Source organism: Sinohyriopsis cumingii, chromosome 14 (assembly GCF_028554795.1).
Source record: "Sinohyriopsis cumingii isolate HCF-2022 chromosome 14, ASM2855479v2, whole genome shotgun sequence".
NCBI lineage: Eukaryota > Metazoa > Mollusca > Bivalvia > Unionida > Unionidae > Sinohyriopsis > Sinohyriopsis cumingii.
Genome location: NC_142974.1, coordinates 41,393,444 through 41,415,081, shown reverse-complemented (window position 1 = coordinate 41,415,081; position 21,638 = coordinate 41,393,444). Strand labels below are relative to the sequence as shown.

Here is a 21,638-nt window from a genome sequence, read left to right as displayed (position 1 = left end):
GCCAAGAAAAGTAAAACGAGTGAATTAAAGGGCTCTCAGAATGCAGGTTTCACGTTTTTCCTTCTTAAATGAATGATTATCAGTGTACATTGATTTTAGGGAATAAATATTCCGCTATACGTTTATTAGGAATTCTTGATAAGGAATTCTTTTAAAATAAACAAACAAACAAACCAACATCAACTATGGTTAAAGATATGTGACAGTCTTATTCTGTCCCATGTTTGGTTGAACTCGTTATTTTCGTGCAGAAGACTCATCCGCCATTTCTGAAACAAATGCCAACAGATAGGTCGAACAGAGCACATGTTACAACGCACGCGCATATATGTATATGCAAATCAAACAGCACACGTGCAACAACGTATACGCATGTATGGATATGTATTTTCACAAAGAAAACTATCTACATATATTAAAAGAGAAAAAGAGTTTAGTGCAAAGCTGGTGTGTAGCAATAATTGTTCTTATAAAATATTTTAAAATTAGAAGGTCAGTGGTCAAGCTAACGCAGTTCCAATCGTGTTAATGATCCCTTAATGCAATATAATACCGATTACTATTTATTTTAAGTATCCCAAAGTGTCAAATTACCCATGTGTCCTTGTGGCCCCTTTCGCCTATTAATGGTTGACAAAGACCCATAACAAAAATCACGTGTCCAAAATATGCATCCGGTTCATAGTGTACATTTTATCCACGCTGAGATGTAAATTGACATAGATTTCGACATCAATAGTAGATTGGCTTAATATAATGCCTTCTGAGTGTACGAATGAAAATTTCTTAGAAAATGTTGGATAATACACCTATATCTGTGTTTTCTCTTTCAGAACGTGTTACGCACGCAGGACAAAGTACTTATGTCTCAGTTTCAGCGATGCCAGGAAAGCATAGAGCAGCTTAAACAACAACGACCATGGCTGAGTGATAATTACAGCGATGACGATGATGATGAAAGACATTGGGAAGATTGGGAAATAGAAGGTACAAAGAATGTTGTTTGCTTGGACCATAACGTACCATTTCCTTGCTCTACAGAGATAGTTGTTGTTGTTGTAGGGTTTAACGCCCTTTTTCAGCACAAGACAGGCCATGAATGGCGTTCAGTTTCAATGGTGAAGGAAAAACGCGGGAAAAGCCCCCCGAAAGAACCACCGACCCATGAGAAGGTACTGGCAAACGTTCTCACGTACCCACATTGGCCGAGCCCGAGACTCAAATGCATGCAGACAAAGGTGCGATGGCAGTGATCCGTAACGGTGAGCGCTTTAGACCACTCTGCCACTTGTGCCCACCCCACTCTACATATATAGAAACGAAACACAGAATAAAAATATTATAGAACTGCATTACACATGCCAAACATTACTGCCAACATAATTGCGTTAAACATACCTAACATGCCTGTAAATAGAGTTGGTCTTTTCTTCTAATATTATCTATAGTGCATGGAGTCAATACAGTCGTACATACAGAAACATACAGTCACATATATTGCATGCAGTCAATACAGTAGTGCATACGGTAACATATATTGCATGCAGTCAATACAGTAGTACGTACAGTAACATACAGTAACATACACTGCATGCAGTCAATACAGTAGTACATACAGTAACATACATTGCATGCAGTCAATACAGTAGTACATGCAGTAACATAGATTGCGTACAGTTAATACAGTAACATACAATGCATGCAGTCAATACAGTAGTACATGCATTAACATATATTGCAGGCAGTCAACGCAGTAGTACGTACAGTAACATATATTGCGTACAGTTAATGCAGTAGTACATACAGTAACATACACTGCATGCAGTCATTGCAGCAGTACATACAGTAACATACATTGCATGCAGTCAATACAGTAGCACATACGGTAGCACACATTGCATGCAGTCAATACAATAGTACATACAGTGACATATATTACATGCAGTCAGTAGAGAAGAAAATACAGCAACATACATTGCATGCAGTCAGTACAGTAGTACATACATTAACATACGGTAACATACATTACATGCAGTATACAACCTAGTACTTACGGTAGCAGCCATTGCATGCATTCAGTAAAGTAGTACATACAGTAACATACACTATGCATTCAATACAGTAGTACATACAGTAACATACACTGCATACAGTCAATACAGTAGTACGTACAGTAACATAGATTGCGTACAGTTAAGACAGTAGTACATACAGTAACATACACTGTATGCAGTCAATACTGTAGTACATACGGTAACATACATTGCATGCAGTCCATACAGTAGTACATACAGTAACATACATTGTAAGCAGTCAATACAGTAGTACGTACAGTAACATATATTGCATGCAGTCAGTACAGTAGTACGTCCAGTAACATACAATGCACGCAGTCAATATAGTAACATGCAGTAACATACACCGCATGCAGTCTATAACCTAGTACATACGGTAGCATACATTACATGCATTCAATACAGTAGTACATACAGTAACATACACTGCATGCAGTTAATACAGTAGTACATACGGTAGCATACAATGCATGCAGTCAATACAGAAGTATATACAGTAACATACATTGCATACAGTCAATACAGTAGTACATGCGGTAGCATACACTGCATGCAGTCAATACAGTAGTACATACAGTAACATACATTGCATACAGTCAATACAGTAGTACATGCGGTAGCATACACTGCATGCAGTCAATACAGTAGTACATACAGTAACATACATTGCATGCAGTCAATCCAATAGTACATACAGTAACATACACTGCATGCAGTCAATACAGTAGTACATACAGTAACATACATTGCATGCAGTCAATACAGTAGTCCATGCGGTAGCATACACTGCATGCAGTCAATGCAGTAGTACATACAGTAACATACATTGCATGCAGTCAATACAGTAGTACATGCGGTAGCATACAATGCATGCAGTCAATACAGAAGTATATACAGTAACATACATTGCATACAGTCAATACAGTAGTACATGCGGTAGCATACACTGCATGCAGTCAATACAGTAGTACATACAGTAACATACATTGCATGCAGTCAATACAGTAGTACGTAGAGTAACATACACTGCATGCAGTCAATACAGTAGTTCATACGGTAACAGATCGAGTACAGTCAATACAGTAGTACATACAATAGAATGCATTACATGCAGTCAATACAGTAGTACGTACAGTAACATACATTGCATGCAGTCAATACAGTAGTACATGCGGTAGCATACAATGCATGCAGTCAATACAGAAGTATATACAGTAACATACATTGCATACAGTCAATACAGTAGTACATGCGGTAGCATACACTGCATGCAGTCAATACAGTAGTTCATACGGTAACAGATCGCGTACAGTCAATACAGTAGTACATACAATAGAATGCATTACATGCAGTCAATACAGTAGTACGTACAGTAACATAGATTGCGTACAGTTAATACAGTAGTGTATAGTAACATGCAGTCAGTACAGTAGTAAATACAGTAACATACATTGCATACAGTCAATACAGTAGTACATACAGTAACATACATTACATGCATTCAGTACTGTAGTACATACAGTAACATACATTGCATGCAGTCAATATAGTAGTACATACGGTAACTTACATTACATGCATTCAATCAAGTAGTACATACAATAACATACATTGCATACAGTCAATACAATAGTGCATACGGTAACATACATTACATGCATTCAATACAGTAGTACATACAGTAACATACATTGCATACAGTCAATACAGTAGTACATACAGTAACATACATTGCATGCATTCAATACAGTAGTACATACAGTAACATGCAATGCATGCAGTCAATACAGTAGTACATACAGTAACATATATTGCATACAGTCAATACAGTAGTACATACAGTAACATACATTGTATGCATTCAATACAGTAGTACATACAGTAACATGCAATGCATGCAGTCAATACAGTAGTACTTACAGTAACATACATTGCATACAGTCAATACAGTAGTACGTACAGTAACATACATTGCATGCAGTCAATACAGTAGTACATACAGTAACATACATTGCATGCAGTCAATACAGTAGTACATGCGGTAGCATACACTGCATGCAGTCAATACAGTAGTACATACAGTAACATACATTGCATACAGTTAATACAGTAGTACATGCGGTAGCATACACTGCATGCAGTCAATACAGTAGTACATACAGTAACATACATTGCATACAGTCAATACAGTAGTATATACAGTAATATACACTGCATGCAGTCAATACAGTAGTACATACAGTAACATACATTGCATGCAGTCAATACAGTAGTACATGCGGTAGCATACACTGCATGCAGTCAATACAGAAGTATATACAGTAACATACATTGCATACAGTCAATACAGTAGTACATGCGGTAGCATACACTGCATGCAGTCAATACAGTAGTACATACAGTAACATATATTGCATGCAGTCAATGCAATAGTACATACAGTAACATACACTGCATGCAGTCAATACAGTAGTACATACAGTAACATACACTGCATGCAGTCAATACAGTAGTACATGCGGTAGCATACACTGCATGCAGTCAATACAGTAGTACATACAGTAACATACATTGCATGCAGTCAATACAGTAGTATGTAGAGTAACATACACTGCATGCAGTCAATACAGTAGTTCATACGGTAACAGATTGCGTACAGTCAATACAGTAGTACATACAATAGAATGCATTACATGCAGTCAATACAGTAGTACGTACAGTACCATAGATTGCGTACAGTTAATACAGTAACGTATAGTAACATGCAGTCAGTACAGTAGTACATACAGTAACATACACTACATGCAGTCAATACAGTACTACATGCGGTAGCATACACTGCATGCAGTCAATACAGTAGTACATACAGTAACATACATTGCATGCAGTCAATACAGTAGTACGTAGAGTAACATACACTGCATGCAGTCAATACAGTAGTTCATACGTTAACAGATTGCGTACAGTCAATACAGTAGTACATACAATAGAATGCATTACATGCAGTCAATACAGTAATACGTACAGTACCATAGATTGCGTACAGTTAATACAGTAACGTATAGTAACATGCAATCAGTACAGTAGTACATACAGAAACAGACACTGCATGCAGTCAATGCAGTAGTACATACGGTAACATATAATGTTTACAGTCAATACAGTAGTACATACAGTAGCATGCATTGCTTGCAGTCAATACAGTAGTACGTACAGTAACATAGATTGCGTACAGTTAATACAGTAACGTATAGTAACATGCAGTCAATACAGTAGTACATGCGGTAGCATACACTGCATGCAGTCAATACAGTAGTACATACAGTAACATACATTGCATACAGTTAATACAGTAGTACATGCGGTAGCATACACTGCATGCAGTCAATACAGTAGTACATACAGTAACATACATTGCATACAGTCAATACAGTAGTATATACAGTAATATACACTGCATGCAGTCAATACAGTAGTACATACAGTAACATACATTGCATGCAGTCAATACAGTAGTACATGCGGTAGCATACACTGCATGCAGTCAATACAGAAGTATATACAGTAACATACATTGCATACAGTCAATACAGTAGTACATGCGGTAGCATACACTGCATGCAGTCAATACAGTAGTACATACAGTAACATATATTGCATGCAGTCAATGCAATAGTACATACAGTAACATACACTGCATGCAGTCAATACAGTAGTACATACAGTAACATACACTGCATGCAGTCAATACAGTAGTACATGCGGTAGCATACACTGCATGCAGTCAATACAGTAGTACATACAGTAACATACATTGCATGCAGTCAATACAGTAGTATGTAGAGTAACATACACTGCATGCAGTCAATACAGTAGTTCATACGGTAACAGATTGCGTACAGTCAATACAGTAGTACATACAATAGAATGCATTACATGCAGTCAATACAGTAGTACGTACAGTACCATAGATTGCGTACAGTTAATACAGTAACGTATAGTAACATGCAGTCAGTACAGTAGTACATACAGTAACATACACTACATGCAGTCAATACAGTAGTACATGCGGTAGCATACACTGCATGCAGTCAATACAGTAGTACATACAGTAACATACATTGCATGCAGTCAATACAGTAGTACGTAGAGTAACATACACTGCATGCAGTCAATACAGTAGTTCATACGTTAACAGATTGCGTACAGTCAATACAGTAGTACATACAATAGAATGCATTACATGCAGTCAATACAGTAATACGTACAGTACCATAGATTGCGTACAGTTAATACAGTAACGTATAGTAACATGCAATCAGTACAGTAGTACATACAGAAACAGACACTGCATGCAGTCAATGCAGTAGTACATACGGTAACATATAATGTTTACAGTCAATACAGTAGTACATACAGTAGCATGCATTGCTTGCAGTCAATACAGTAGTACGTACAGTAACATAGATTGCGTACAGTTAATACAGTAACGTATAGTAACATGCAGTCAATACAGTAGTACATACAGTATCATACATTGCATACAGTCAATACAGTGGTACATACAGTAACATACATTGTCTACAGTTAGTACAGTATTACATACAGTAACATGCATTGCATGCAGTCAATACAGTGATAGATACAGTAGCATAAATTGCATGCAGTCAATACAGTAGTACATACAGTAACATGCAGTAACATACATTGCATGCATCTTGAGATATTAAATAACACCTAATATCTAATAGTAAAAACTGTATATTGAAATCTCTTTGGAACTATGACATTCATTTAAATTCTCATATTATTAGTAGATGGAACAAATTACTCTTTAAATGTGCCATTTAATTTCATTCTTATCAATGCACGGCACGATTAATAGTTGTAGATGGATATGTATACTTGTATATATGATATATATGTACTTTTATGTTTGCAATGTTTTTACTTTATAATTATATTTTAATTCAGAGGTATGGACTTTGTAGTCTGAAATAAAGAATTCTTATATTATCTCTTATCTTATACAAGATGGACACTATCGCTTATCCGGCTTGAAGCAGCTGTTCTGTTTTTGCGCCTTTTTCATGATATATGTGCTTGTTGCATGTCTTCGTCTACGTTATTGTGTTCATCATGCATTGGTTGTTTAGTTCGTTTGTGCTTTTTCATCTCCTTTTTTCGGAAACGAGAACAATTAGACTTTTTCTCAGCTGTCTTGCTCCACTGCTACAACTTTCTTTGTTGTTGAACAAACCGCCATCACGTGATACTCGCCAGTCAACCCGTTTATGCTTTGATAGACCCTCATTAATTGCTTTAAATGACCATTCCTTGGTTCTCAACAATACACTGTGCTCTAGACTAAACGAACTGGGACTACATTCATCATTACTTAAATGTAAACAGAAGCGAAAAAACAAACGTTGTTTCAAAGCTGGCCGGCGTAGAATAGGAAGAATTCCAGTTATCTCCCTTATGCCCTTTCTAGCTCAACAATTTAAAAATTTGACCGTTAATTTTAGATAACCTAATTTAAATCCCTATTAAATCGTCAATCGTTGTGTCAGCTATCCAAGCGATATCTCTGCATACTGCATTATTCAATACCCTATCAGTAGGACCACCGGAAAAGCGCAAAGAAATAGTTAATTTTATCAACAATCAGAATATCTACATCTTTTTCCTGATAGAAACATGGTAAAAACATCAGGCGATGAGCCCAAGTGTGCGGATCTAACACCCACCAGTTATTCCGTCAATTCGTTCCACCGCCACTCTCGCTGAGGTGGAATTGCTGTCATCACAAAGAACTCCATGATCAAACGTCTTAACCACACCACAACTTTCAGTTTCTATCACACATCGTTTGAACTAGTCCAAACCATACTTACACTGGAACAAAGGTCAGGCCATTTTTTCTGCGTATACCGCCTTCATCCTAGTAGAAAAAACAAGCTCATTGAATCTCTCTTTTTGGAGCAGTTTCCGAATCTCCTGGAGTATTAAAATTCGATAAGTGGCAACCTGATCTTTCTTGGAGATTTCAATTTTCACTTTGACTGTTCCGGAAACCCAAACACATCAAAACTCATAGACTCCATTAATGTTTTCAACCTCAAACAGTCAGTTAACCAACCCACCCATAAACATGGTCACATTTTAGACTGGATTCTTCATAGACCTGATGGTTACATTCTGCGGTCCTCCCTGGTATCCCATGACCTTGCATCAGATCACCTCTGCATTATATGCCATCTTGACGTATCAGTCCCTAACCCGCCACTTTTATCTGCTACTAACAGAAACCTCCGTATGATAAATAAAACCAAACTAATGACATCCAAGCAAACCTAACAACTTGCTTACTTCCTACAGCAGAACAACTCGATAACTGCCTGCGTTCATTGGTCGACAAACATGCCCCAGCTACCAAGTGCAGAGTATCAATTCAAAAGTTTTCTCCATGGTATTGCAATGTTAGGGACCAGCTTCGTACTGCTAAAAGAGACCGCCGTAAAGCTGAGAGGTTTTGGCTTTCCACCAGGCTCCCTATTCATAAGCAAATCTATGAAGCCGCTAAGAAGAACGTCACAAACATAGTACATGCAGCGAAATCAGCCCACTACACTACTAAGATCATGGAAAGTTCCAGTTGAAGAAAGCTCTTCGATATTAATAAGAAGTTAATGTCAAGGAACAAATGTATACCAGTTCCAACTACATTCTCTCTAGTCGACTTTCAGGACCTGTTTGCAAATTTCTTCCGTGACAAAGTACAAACCATTAGAGATAAGCTTGACAACACAATTACAATTGACTCGTCATCACCGTACAGTTGGGATACAGAAATTCAGCGGCAACCATTAGCAGCATTTGAACCTGTCTCTATGGATTTATTGCGTACAATCGTGATGAAGAGTGCACCAAATCACGTGAACGTGGCCCAATTCCAACATCACTGCTGCTTGAGTGTTTAGATCCAGTATTGCCTTCACTAACTAACGTTATTAATACCTCTCTCTCATCCTTGGAACTCATTGTAAACTCATTTTTCAGAACTGCATTGTAAAGCCTCTGCTGAAGAAACCATCACTCGACGATAACGATTTAAAGAACTACCGCCCAGTTTCCAATCTCCAATTCATATAAAAAATCTTAGCAAAGGTTGTTCTATCCCAGCTTGTATCACATCTGAATTCAAACAGTCTTTTTAGCCATGTACAATCTGCATATCGCCCTTGCCACAGTACTGAACCTACTCTTCTAAAAGTAGTTAATGCCATTCTCTCTGCGTTGGATAGCGGAAAGATTTTGGTCCTCACCCTCCTTGATTTGTCTGCAGCATTTGACATACTAGACCATAATATATTACTTCTCCGTCTCCAGCATGTATTTGGCATTCATGATACAGCCTTACTGTGGTTCAAGGCCTACTTGGTCAACAGGATACAAATTATGTCTGCAAATGGAATACACTCCAGCCCAGTTAATATATGTTGTGGTGTTACACAGGAGTCTGTTCTTGGGCCTGTTCACTTCATTCTATACACTCAGCCGCGCTCAAGCGTCATAGATCATCATCCAGTGTCTCACCAATTGTATGCTGACAACACTCAAATATACAAATCTAGCCACCCAACTGAAGTTGATGCTACCTTCCAAGGTGTAGAGAGGTGCATTTCTGATGTGAAATCATGAATGACATGTAACAAGCTGCGGATGAATGATGATAAAACTGAGGCTATTCTGATTACAACACAAATACTTTCTCATTCACATCCTTTACCTCAAACAATAAATATCAGCAACACCAACATTAAATTCACACAGTCAGTACGAAACCAAGTTGTCACTTTGGACTGTACTCTCGCGTTGCACCAACATGTCATGAACATATGAAAGGCTGCATATCTTGAGCTGAAACGCATCAGCTCCATTCGCACATATCTTTCAGTTGATGCCATTACAACACTTGTTTGTTCATTAGAACTTTCAAGACTGGACTATTGTAACTCAATTATGACTGGTTCATCTCCGTATCTACTTCAGAAACTTCAAAAAATTCAAAACACAGCTGCTTGGATCATACTTAGAGTACCACGTTCAGAGCAGATCTCCCCGCTGCTCTGTACCCTACACTGGCTATCCATTCGATCCAGAATCAAGCACAAAATTTGTTCTCTGTGCTAGGTTTCAATGAGGGACTCTAGTCCAACATACCTATCCGACCTTACACATGTGTATACACCAGCAAGATAACTACGCTCGTCTTCTGACAATCGTATACTCATTATTCCCACTACGAAACGAAGTCATATGGACAACGTTATTTTGCATACCAGAGCCCAGCAACGTGGAATGAATTGCCCACTGAACATAGACACAAAGACAAAGTGATCCCATTCAAGAGTGCCCTTAAAACTCACTTATTTCGATTGCGAAACTTAAAGATCTAATAATGTTCTCTATCTTAACTCTTTTTAGCATGTTTATTTATTTTTTATTAAATTTCATTATTTTTTGGGGGTAATAATATCATTATAGATGTGGATTCTTTTAATGTTATAGGTGTTGTCTAATATTGTAAAGCGCTTAGAGCTTCTAAAGATTAGAAGTTAATTATTATGTTTATATTATTATTATTATTATTATTATTATTTTTATCAATACAGTAAGGTACAGTAACATAAATTGCATGCAATCAGTACAGTAGTACATACAGTAACATACACTGCATGCAATCAGTACAGTAGCACGTACACAGTTCCGGATTACCAAATAGGCAGAGTAGGCACTGGCCTAGGGGCCCCGCGGCAACAGATCAAAATAATATTTATAAAACGTATTAGGATATAATTTGCGACGTGGGGGGGGGGGGGGGCAAGATTTCGACTACCTAAGGGCCTCCACAGGGTTTAAGCCAGCACTGTACATACAGTAATATATATTTGTAATATTAATTAACTGGTACAAATCTATGGTCATAAAGTTATGTATAAGAGCGAAAACCAACATTCTAGTATAAATAAGCATATGGATGATACTATATTCTAGTACAAGTTGTTGTTGTAGGGTATAACTCCATTTTTCAGCACACGATAGGCTATACATGGCGGCTAGTATTAATGGTGGAGGAAGAACCCGGGAAAATCCCGGAGAGAACCCACCGACGCACGAGAAGCTACTGGCAAGCTTTCTCACATACCCACATTAGCCGAATCCGAGACTCGAACCAACGCAGACGGAGGTGAGATGGCAGTGATCCGTAACGGAGAGCGCTTTAAACCACTCGGTCACTCGCCCCCCCCCCCCCCCCCCCCCGCAGTATAAGTGTATGGATGGTACTTTATTCTAGCATAAATAAGCGTATGGATGGTATCATATTCTACTATAAATAAGCGTATGGATGGTACTCTATTCTACTATAAATAAGCGTATGCATGGTACTATATTCTAGCATAAATGAGCTTATGGATGGTACTATATTCTAGTATAAATAAGCGTATGGATGGTACTCTATTCTACGATAAATAAGCGTATGGATGATACTCTATTCCACTATAAATAAGCCTATGGATGGTACTATATTCTTGCATAAATAAGCATATGGATGGTACTATATTCTAGTATAAATAAGCGTATGGATGGTATCATATTCTACTATAGATAAGCGTATGGATGGTACTCTATTCTACTATAAATAAGCGTATGGATGGTACTATATTCTAGTATAAATAAGCGTATGGATGGTACTCTATTCTACGATAAATAAGCGTATGGCTGGTACTCTATTCCACTATAAATAAGCGTATGGATGGTACTATATTCTTGCATAAATGAGCTTATGGATGGTACTGTATTCTAGTATGAATAAGCGTATGGATGGTACTCTATTCTACTATAAATAAGCGTATGGATGGTACTCTATTCCACTATAAATAAGCGTATGGATGGTACTATATTCTTGCATAAATGAGCTTATGGATGGTACTATATTCTAGTATGAATAAGCGTATGGATGGTACTATATTCAATATAGATAAATTCATGGATGGTAATATATTCTAGCATGAAAAGCATATGGATGGTACTATATTCTAGTATAGATAAGAGTATGGATGGTACTCTATTCTAGCATAAATAAGTGTATGAATGGTACTATATTCTAGTATAAATAAGCGTATGAATGGTACTCTATTCTACTATAAATAAGCGTATGGATAGTATTATATTTTACTATAAATAAGCGTATGGATAGTACTATATTCTAGCATAAATAAGCGTATGATGGTACTCTATTCTGCTATAAATAAGCCTATGGATGGTACTATATTCTAGCATAAATAAGCATATGGATGGTACTATATTCTAGTATAAATAAATGTATGAATGATATTATATTCTAGCATAAATAAACTTATGGATGGTAATATATTCTACTACAAAAAGGATATGGATGGTACTATATTCTAGTATAAATAAGAGTATGGATGGTACTCTATTCTAGCATATATAAGTGTATGAATGGTACTATATTCTAGTATAAATAAGCGTATGAATGGTACTATATTTAAGTATAAATAAGCTTATGGATAGTACAATATTATAGCATAAATAATCGTATGGATTGTATTATAGTCTAGTATAAATAAGCGTATGGATGATACTATATTCTAGTATAAGTAAGTGTATGGATGGTAATATATTCTAGTATAAATAAACGTATGGATGGTATTATATTCTAATATAAATACGTATGGATTGTACTATATTCTACTATAAATAAGCGTATGGATGGTATTATATTCAAGCACAAATAAATGTATGGATGGTGATATATTCTAGTATAAAAAGGATATGAAATGTATTATATTCTAGTATAAATAAGCGTATGAATGATACTATATTTTAGTATAAGTAAGTGTATGGATGGTACTATATTCTAGTACAAATAAATGTATGGATGGTAATATATTCTAGTACAGAAAAAGCGTAAGGATTGTACTATATTCTTGTATAAATAAGCTTATGGATAGTACAATATTATAGCATAAATAATCGTATGGATTGTATTATATTCTAGTATAAATAAGCGTATGGATGATACCATATTCTAGTATAAGTAAGTGTATGGATGGTACTCTATTCTAGTATACATAAGTGTATGGATAGTACTCTATTCTAGTATAAATAAACGTATGGATGGTACTCTATTCTTTTATAAATAAACGTATGGATGGTACTCTATTCTAGTATACGTAAGTGTATGGATGGTACTCTATTCTAGTATACGTAAGTGTATGGATAGTACTCTATTCTAGTATAAATAAACGTATGGATGGTAATATATTCTAGTAGAGAAAAAGCGTAAGGATTGTACTATATTCTAGTATAAATAAGCGTATGGATGGTACTATATTCTAGTATAAAAAGCATATGGATGGTACTATATTCTGGCATAAATAAGCTTATGGATAGTACAATATTATAGCATAAATAATCGTATAGATTATATTATATTCTAGTATAAATAAGCGTATGGATGGTACTATATTTTAGTATAAATAAGCGTCTTGATGGTACTTTATTCTAGTATAAATAAGCGTATGGATGATAATATATTCTAGTGTAAGTAAGTGTATGGATGGTACTATATTCTAGTATAAATAAGCGTACGGATGGTACTATATTTTAGTATAAATAAGCGTCTTGATGGTACTATATTCTAGTATAAATAAGCGTACGGATGGTACTCCATTCTAGTATAAATAAGCGTACGGATGGTACTCTATTCTAGTATAAATAAGCGTACGGATGGTACTATATTTTAGTATAAATAAGCGTCTTGATGGTACTTTATTCTAGTATAAATGATGGTATTATAGTTTGGTGTAATATGCGTTTTGCTGGAACTCTATTCAACGGTTGAACAGGTGCACGTTATTTTTTCCAGAATTTGATAGAAGGTGCAAGAGAGAGGCGGAGCATACTGAGTCGTCCGAGCAACGTCAAACAGATCCAAAGGCAAGTACAAGAATCGTAAAAGAGACTCTATCCTTTCTCGAGGAGGAACGTTCATAGAGAATCAGAACTTGCCCCAACGTTCGTTATAAACACCAATATATGTACCAATTTTATTGTTGTGAAGACGTGATTCCGTTTATTGCTATCGCCCTGTGCACTGTTAAGCATTTGAAACAAAGAGTTTCTCTTGGAATATTTCCAAGGATGACGCCATTTTATATTGCCATGGAAACTGGGGCCGTGATTCATCATCTTAGAGGTAAATCAATATAAACATTGTCGTAAGAGTAGGAAGCTGTCATTCGTGCAGTTATAAAATAAAATCAAACCAACCTTTGGCACTTATGGAAAATTACTCATGCAGAAAGTATGGACAAAATGGTGAAATATCCCATACAGAGCAATTGATTTAAAATATCATAAATGCATACTGTAATGTTCTCCTTGAAAGTATAATACTGTGAGTTATCCTGCCATGCACATAAACGTGTTAACTTGTTGTCGGTAGCTAGTTAGTGCAAAATCTGGTCTTAACAATAATCGTTATGGCTCTTACCATGAAATAATTAGGTATTTTGAGTTATCTGCATGAAGAGGGAAACACATTATATACGTTGTGTGAGATTAACTCCTGTGAGTTATTTGCATGAAGACGGAAACACATTATGCCCTATATACGTTGTGTGAGATTAGCTCCTGTGAGTTATTTGCATGAAGACGGAAACACATTATATACGTTGTGTGAGATTAACTCCTGTGAGTTATTTGCATAAAGAGGGAAACACATTATATACATTGTGTGAGATTAACTCCTGTGCCGTATCTGAAAAAAAAAAGGCCTATCGACGGAATATAAACCGGTACTGATTGAAACAAAGAAAAAGATATTCGCTAAAAGTATGAAGTATATGATCTTTCTAAGTCAATCTTTGGATCAAGTACACTAGGATCAATATGAAGTAGAGGCTACAGTGAGGTCAGTTATTAAAAATACCTCTTCCTCCAAATCGCGGAAAGAGCACGCCGCAAAAAAAAACACGATTAAGATGAATTTTTAAAAGAACGCACGAAAACTTGTAATATTTACATTGCTGTTATTATGATTATGTATGCCTTTTGAAAACGTTTGATGTGATGTACTATTGCAAGAGACATCCTGATGATCGATTGCATCTCTTGAACTTTAGATGATCGATTGCATCTCTTGAAACCTAGATGATATATTGCTTCACTTGAAACCTAGACGTTCGATTGCATTCTCTTGAAACCTAGATGATCGATTGCATTCTCTTGAAACTTAGATGATCGATTGCATTATCTTGAAACCTAGATGATCGATTTCATCTCTTGAACATTAGATGATCTATTGCATCTCTTGAAACCTAGATGATCTATTGCTTCTCTTGAAATCTAGATGTTCGATTGCATTCTCTTGAAACCTAGATGATCGATTGCATTCTCTTGAAACCTAGATGAGCGATTGCATTCTCTTGAAACCTAGATGATCGAGTGCATTGTCGTGAAACCGAAATGATCGTTTGCATTCTCTTGAAACTTAGATGATCTATTGCATTCTCTTGAAACTTAGATGATCTATTGCATCTCTTGAAGCCTAGACGATCTATTGCTTCTCTTGAAACCTAGATGATCTATTGCATCACTTGAAACCTAGATGATCTATTACTTCTCTTGAAACCTAGATGTTAGATTGCATCCTTGAACTTTAGATGATCTATTGCATCTATTGAAACCTAGATGATCTATTGCATCTCTTGAAACCTAGATGATCTATTGCATCTCTTAAACCTATATGATAGATTGCATCTCTTGAAACCTATATGATCTATTGCTTCTCTTGAAACCTAGATGTTAGATTGCATCCTTGAACTTTAGAAGATCTATTGCATCTCTTGAAACCTAGATGATCTATTGCATCTCTTGAAACCTAGATGATCTATTGCATCTCTTGAAACCTATATGATCGATTGCATCTCTTGAAACCTATATGATTTATTGCTTCTCTTGAAACCTAGATGTTAGATTGGATCCTTGAACTTTAGAAGATCTATTGCATCTCTTGAAACCTAGATGATCTATTGCATCTCTTGAAACCTAGATGATCTATTGCATCTCTTAAACCTATATGATCAACTGCTTCTCTTGAAACCTATATGATCTATTGCATCTCTTGAAGCCTAGATGATTGATTCCATCTCTTGAAACCTAGATGATCGATTGCATTCTCTTGAAACCTAGATGATCGATTGCATTCTCTTGAAACCTAGATGATCGAGTGCATTCTCGTGAAACCTAGATGATCGTTTGCATTCTCTTGAAACTTAGATGATTTATTGCATTCTCTTGAAACCTAGATGATCGATTGCATCTCTTCAAACATAGCTCATCAATCGGTTCTCTTAAAACCTAGGTGATGTATTGGATCTCTTGAAACCTAGATGATTGCATTCTCTTGAAACCTAAATCATCGATTGCATTCTCTTGAAACCTAGATGATCGTTTGCATTCTCTTGAAACTTAGATGATCTATTGCATTCTCTTGAAACCTAGATGATCGATTGCATCTCTTCAAACTTAGACCATCAATCGGTTCTCTTAAAACCTAGATGATGTATTGGATCTCTTGAAACCTATATGATCTATTGCATCTCTTGAAACCTATATGATCAATTGCACCTCTTGAAACCTAGATGATCTATTGCATCTCTTGAAACCCAGATGGTCTATTGCATTTCTTGAACTTTAGATGATCTATTGCATCTCTTGAAAACTATATGATCTATTGCATCTCTTGAAGCCTATATGATCTATTGCATCTCTTGAAACCTATATGATCTATTGCATCTCTTGAAACCTAGATGATCTATTGCATCTCTTGAAACCCAGATGGTCTATTGCATTTCTTGAACTTTAGATGATCTATTGCATCTCTTGAAAACTATATGATCTATTGCATCTCTTGAAGCCTAGATGATCGATTGCATCTCTTGAAACCTATATTATCTATTGCATCTCTTGAAACCTATATGATCTATTGCATCTCTTGAAGCCCAAATGATCTATTGCATCTCTTGAAAACCAGATGATCGATTGCATCTCTTGAAACCTAGACGATTGATTGCATCTATTGAAACCTAGATGATCGATTGCTTCTCTTGAACTTTAGATAATCTATTTCATCTCTTGAAACCAATAAGATGCATTGCATCTCTGAAACCTAAATGATGAATTGAATCTTTTGAAAAAAAAATGTTATAATCATAATTTGTGTTGTATTCTGCTCTAGATACCGTAATTGCGGTATGTTGTCTTTATTTATATCTACATTTATTTTGTACTCTTTGAATCGTACCTAGGAGACGGACCATTCACTTTTCTAGGACGGAATGGGATTGTTGGGATTATTTTCGTCCTTAAATTCAGGCCTTTAATAGCTTGAAAAAAAAGTGTTGCTCACAGTATCGTACTAACGAAGAGGGCGGGGGTGGAGAGGGCGAATTTAGCGGTTGTCCTGGGTATCAGAGGTCTTGGGGTGCCAAAACCGACGGCGCCAGAGGTTTTGGGGCGCAAAAACCCATTTGGGTCTTCGTCGTCGCCCTGGGTGCCATTTATCCTTAGCCACTGGTTGCTCTGATTGGTAGAAAGACGAATTAATGAAATCTATTATTATTAGTTGAAAAAAAAATTATATTTAAGGAAAAAATTAAACTTTTGGTCGGAAAGAATTCACAGTCTACACTGTGAAAATTCAATGGTAAGTTCTTGAATGCGAAATGGTACATATCTTTGTTTCCTCCGCGCTACAAGGAATGCTAAAATACATATTGTCAGACTGCGCTTAGTACATAAAACATGCATTCTACGTACAAAAGCACGCATTCTGGTTTTGGAAGAAAAAAATTGCCTTGTCAGTTGCAACAGAATGTTTTGATATCTTGCCAATAAGCAGGTGCCGAGTGTATCCCTTCAAAAAACTGTATGTAGAAAATCTTACTGGAATCGTGTTATATCCATGTTTTATTTTAAATCTTGTATTTATCTCGCAATGTTGAAATAACTAAGATTTTAGCGATGTGTATTGTGATTGCATAAACATTGTCGCAAAATGGAACTATTATTGCATTGAAGAAAATTAAAACAAACAAACATACAAAAAAACGCTTTCAGTCATTCGTCTATCTGTTTATCGTTTGTCGGTAGTAAATACTGATTTTTTAATGGTTATTAATGTGCAAATTATTGATATTTTAATGGTTATTTATGTGCAAATTATTGATATTTTAATGGTTATTTATGTAAGTTTGCATTATATGATACCCATCAGTCGTGTCATTTAAATGTAACAGATTCACAGACAATGTTTAAGGTCAATTTCTTAAGGGAAGGAAAGCACGAGGTGTGTGTGTGTGTGTGTGGGGGGGGGTAGGGGGCATTTGTCGTAGACGAGGCCACACGTAACCTTTTAAAGTCAACATTTCCACAAATACGGAGGCAAATATGGCACGATTCATCATTTTGTTCCTAAAAGCATAACTTGGCAAATTATGGTCACCGTGCATAGACTTCATGTATATTTAGCATGTAGTGTAGAAAATTGACCTAAACACAAAATGTACCTAGTTTAATGGATGTATGCTGTGTAGGGCAGACGATGGACTAGATTAACACTATATGATCGTGATGGGTAATATAAATGAGGCAGTCAGGGCCACCCCATCTTCTGTAGCCAAGGCTTGCATAGAGCCTGTCATATCCATATGTCATGCCCCAAATCTGTCTTTACTTGATTTAGACCGATTTATCAGAGTGCATCCTATGATCAAGGCCCGCCACTCCCAATGCGTGAAATTGGCTCCAAGTATTAAATATGGCTACCGTTACCATCAAACAAAAAATGCTGGATAATTTGGTTTATAAAAATGACCCATATTGGTATGGATTCCCTAGGGTTGTGAATGCGATCCGGCCTGTTGTGGGTAGGAATTCATTCCACACCCTTCTGTTACGCTAATCAATGAGCCACTGAGGCACATTGTAAACAACCAATGAACATCTGCGGCACTTTTTATGTAACCAATGAACCTCTGCCACACTTTTTTATGTAACCACTGAACCTCTGCGGCACTTTTTTATGTATCCACTGAACCTCTGCGGCACTTTTATGTAAGTAACCAATTAGCACTGCAGCACTTTTTATGTAACCAATGAACCTCTGCGGCACTTTTTTATGTAATCAATGAGCACTGCGGCACTTTTTATTTCCGGGAAGCACTATCCTGTATTTAGAACTGTAAGATCAACAGCGGTATTGTACTTACAGCTGATAAGTTAAGGTCCTTCGTGCTGAGCCAACTTTCTGTTGACTGTACTTATACCTGGATGCATAAATACAATGCGGCTATGAGATAAGGTAGACATAACTTAGATCTGATAATTGATTTAACGAAACAAACAGATGCGTGGTTAGTTTATACTCTTGGAAAAAGTATTGGAGAAGAAGTCGACCAGCAACACACGTTGAATTCTGTGCCACTCCCCGTGTGTTCGTATTCGATCAAGTTTTTTTATTATTCTTTCTAAATATCTATCCATTGAATGTTACAGACCGTCATATGTGTGTGTGTGTGTGTGTGTGTGTGTGTGTGTGTGTGTGTTATCAGGGGGAACCAGACAAACGAATCATATACCGATTTCAATATCAGATTTTTCCAGACGAAACAAAAACAAATTTGACTCATCACTCTTCCCTAGTCTATTTGAAGGTGTACTTGTCTATATTTTCTGCTTTTCTACCAACACATTTAAGTAGACAATCATCTAAATAGGAGCATATATCTCTCATTGCATTTTGCATTCCATTTGCCTTAGTCTTAAGTCTCGTAAAAATAAATGAACTGACGTACAACGTCTTTTACGGGGTAGGTGGTCCTGATCATGTAAGGTCAAGGCCAAAGTAATTTCGTTTTCAGAGTAGTACAAAGAGTGAAAAAAAAACTGGGAATATTTTTTGTCAGTAGTATTTGGTATGTTTCTATAAATGACGGAGCGTAGTGTGACAGGTGAATTTATCTCATGGAAACTGGCATCATTAACATGAACATTAATACAGGTTTACAGATAATGACTGAAAATAAACAGTTAACAGCCGTTAATAATAGTTTAATAAATTTTTAAACAAATGTCTTATATCATCATGATTTTAGTGAAATTTATTTGTTGCAACTAAATGACTTCAAATATTTATTATTCATATCATTCTGTTGTAAACAAATTAATGTACCATGCTACTGAACTTTTGGTATTTGTTTTTATTCCTTGTTATTGTGACAATATATTATGCTCCGTTTATAATTGCTGATGTTATATGGCTATTGTTTATTTTGGGTTATTTTATGTTCAGTTAATATTTGTGATATATTGTATATATCTTATTATAACGAAGTCTATTTTAAAAATACAATAAAATATGGAAATTTATAGTGATGGTATTTCATACAATGATATTTTGCATGAAAATCATATCTATGTTGTATTTTTGGACAGAATAAATTTGTTAATAAAGAAAATTTTGCTTGCAGCCCTTATGTTTTTTTTATGTTGCTTTTCCTGCAAGGAAAACTCGTAGCAACCTGTCCTTCGTATTTCCATCTACCTACTGCACGAATGATCCTGAAACGAATATGCAAAGTTGAAACTATTTGAAATTTTTAAACAATTCTTTTAACTTCCATCACGTTTATCTCCGTTAAGTCTAATATTGCCGTGCACGGTTTAAAACAAATCACCCAAAACTAGAAAGGTAAAAGGGACATTAGATGGAATGACCAGATGAAAATGACAAATTTAAAAACTTTCCTTTATTTGCGACAATTCATTTTATATGCTTATATCCGCTATTTCTGTATTAACCAACAAAATTACATGACAATGCACTGTAAACAGTAGACGTGAAGAACGCAAACTACGAACTATGTGGTGGGATTGGTTAGGTTTGCTTTTTGAATGCACAGTAACACAAATAGTTAATTATTGCAAAAACAGGTGGACTTAATTACCTTGCCGAAGTACAAACGACGGTTGATGATCCGTGCTGATCCGTCGGTAGGATCCAAACCCGCACCCGTTCGGTCGCGAGTCCAGTATGCTAACAACGGTGGGAAGGTTTGTTGGTGCATAATAAAGGTTAGAAGCAACACATTCCTTATTTTTAAAAAAAATCACATTTATTTTGCACCGTCATAATGCATTGTACATATCACCATTATCTCTAAAATAATTAAACATCACGCATAAAAATTTGGAAGGAGTTGATCACACAAAAATAAAGACCGTAAGATGAGATGGACAAATAGAAAGACGTACATATGCAATCCAGCCTCTGCCATGTTTTGGTGGCTACGTATTATGATCTACTTGCATAAATTGTGTTATATTTGTAATGATGGCGAGCTAAACTCACGTGACCAGTTTTTGAGAAATTTTAATTTTGCTAACTAAAGACTTCCAAACTAATGG

At 36.0% G+C, this 21,638-nt stretch overlaps 1 protein-coding gene across 1 annotated transcript in view; it reads left to right on the top strand.

Annotated features, from left to right (window-relative positions):
• The window catches only part of LOC149783629 (uncharacterized), a 37,248-nt gene extending 16,548 nt beyond the window's left edge, over positions 1-20,700 (top strand). The window contains exons 2-3 of the mRNA XM_089931877.1: positions 834-987; positions 14,035-20,700. Coding sequence (XP_089788003.1) covers positions 834-987; positions 14,035-14,162 — 282 coding nt within the window. The 3' untranslated portion in view covers positions 14,163-20,700. The remainder of the gene's footprint in view (positions 1-833; positions 988-14,034) is intronic.
• Positions 20,701-21,638: the final 938 nt, after the last annotated feature.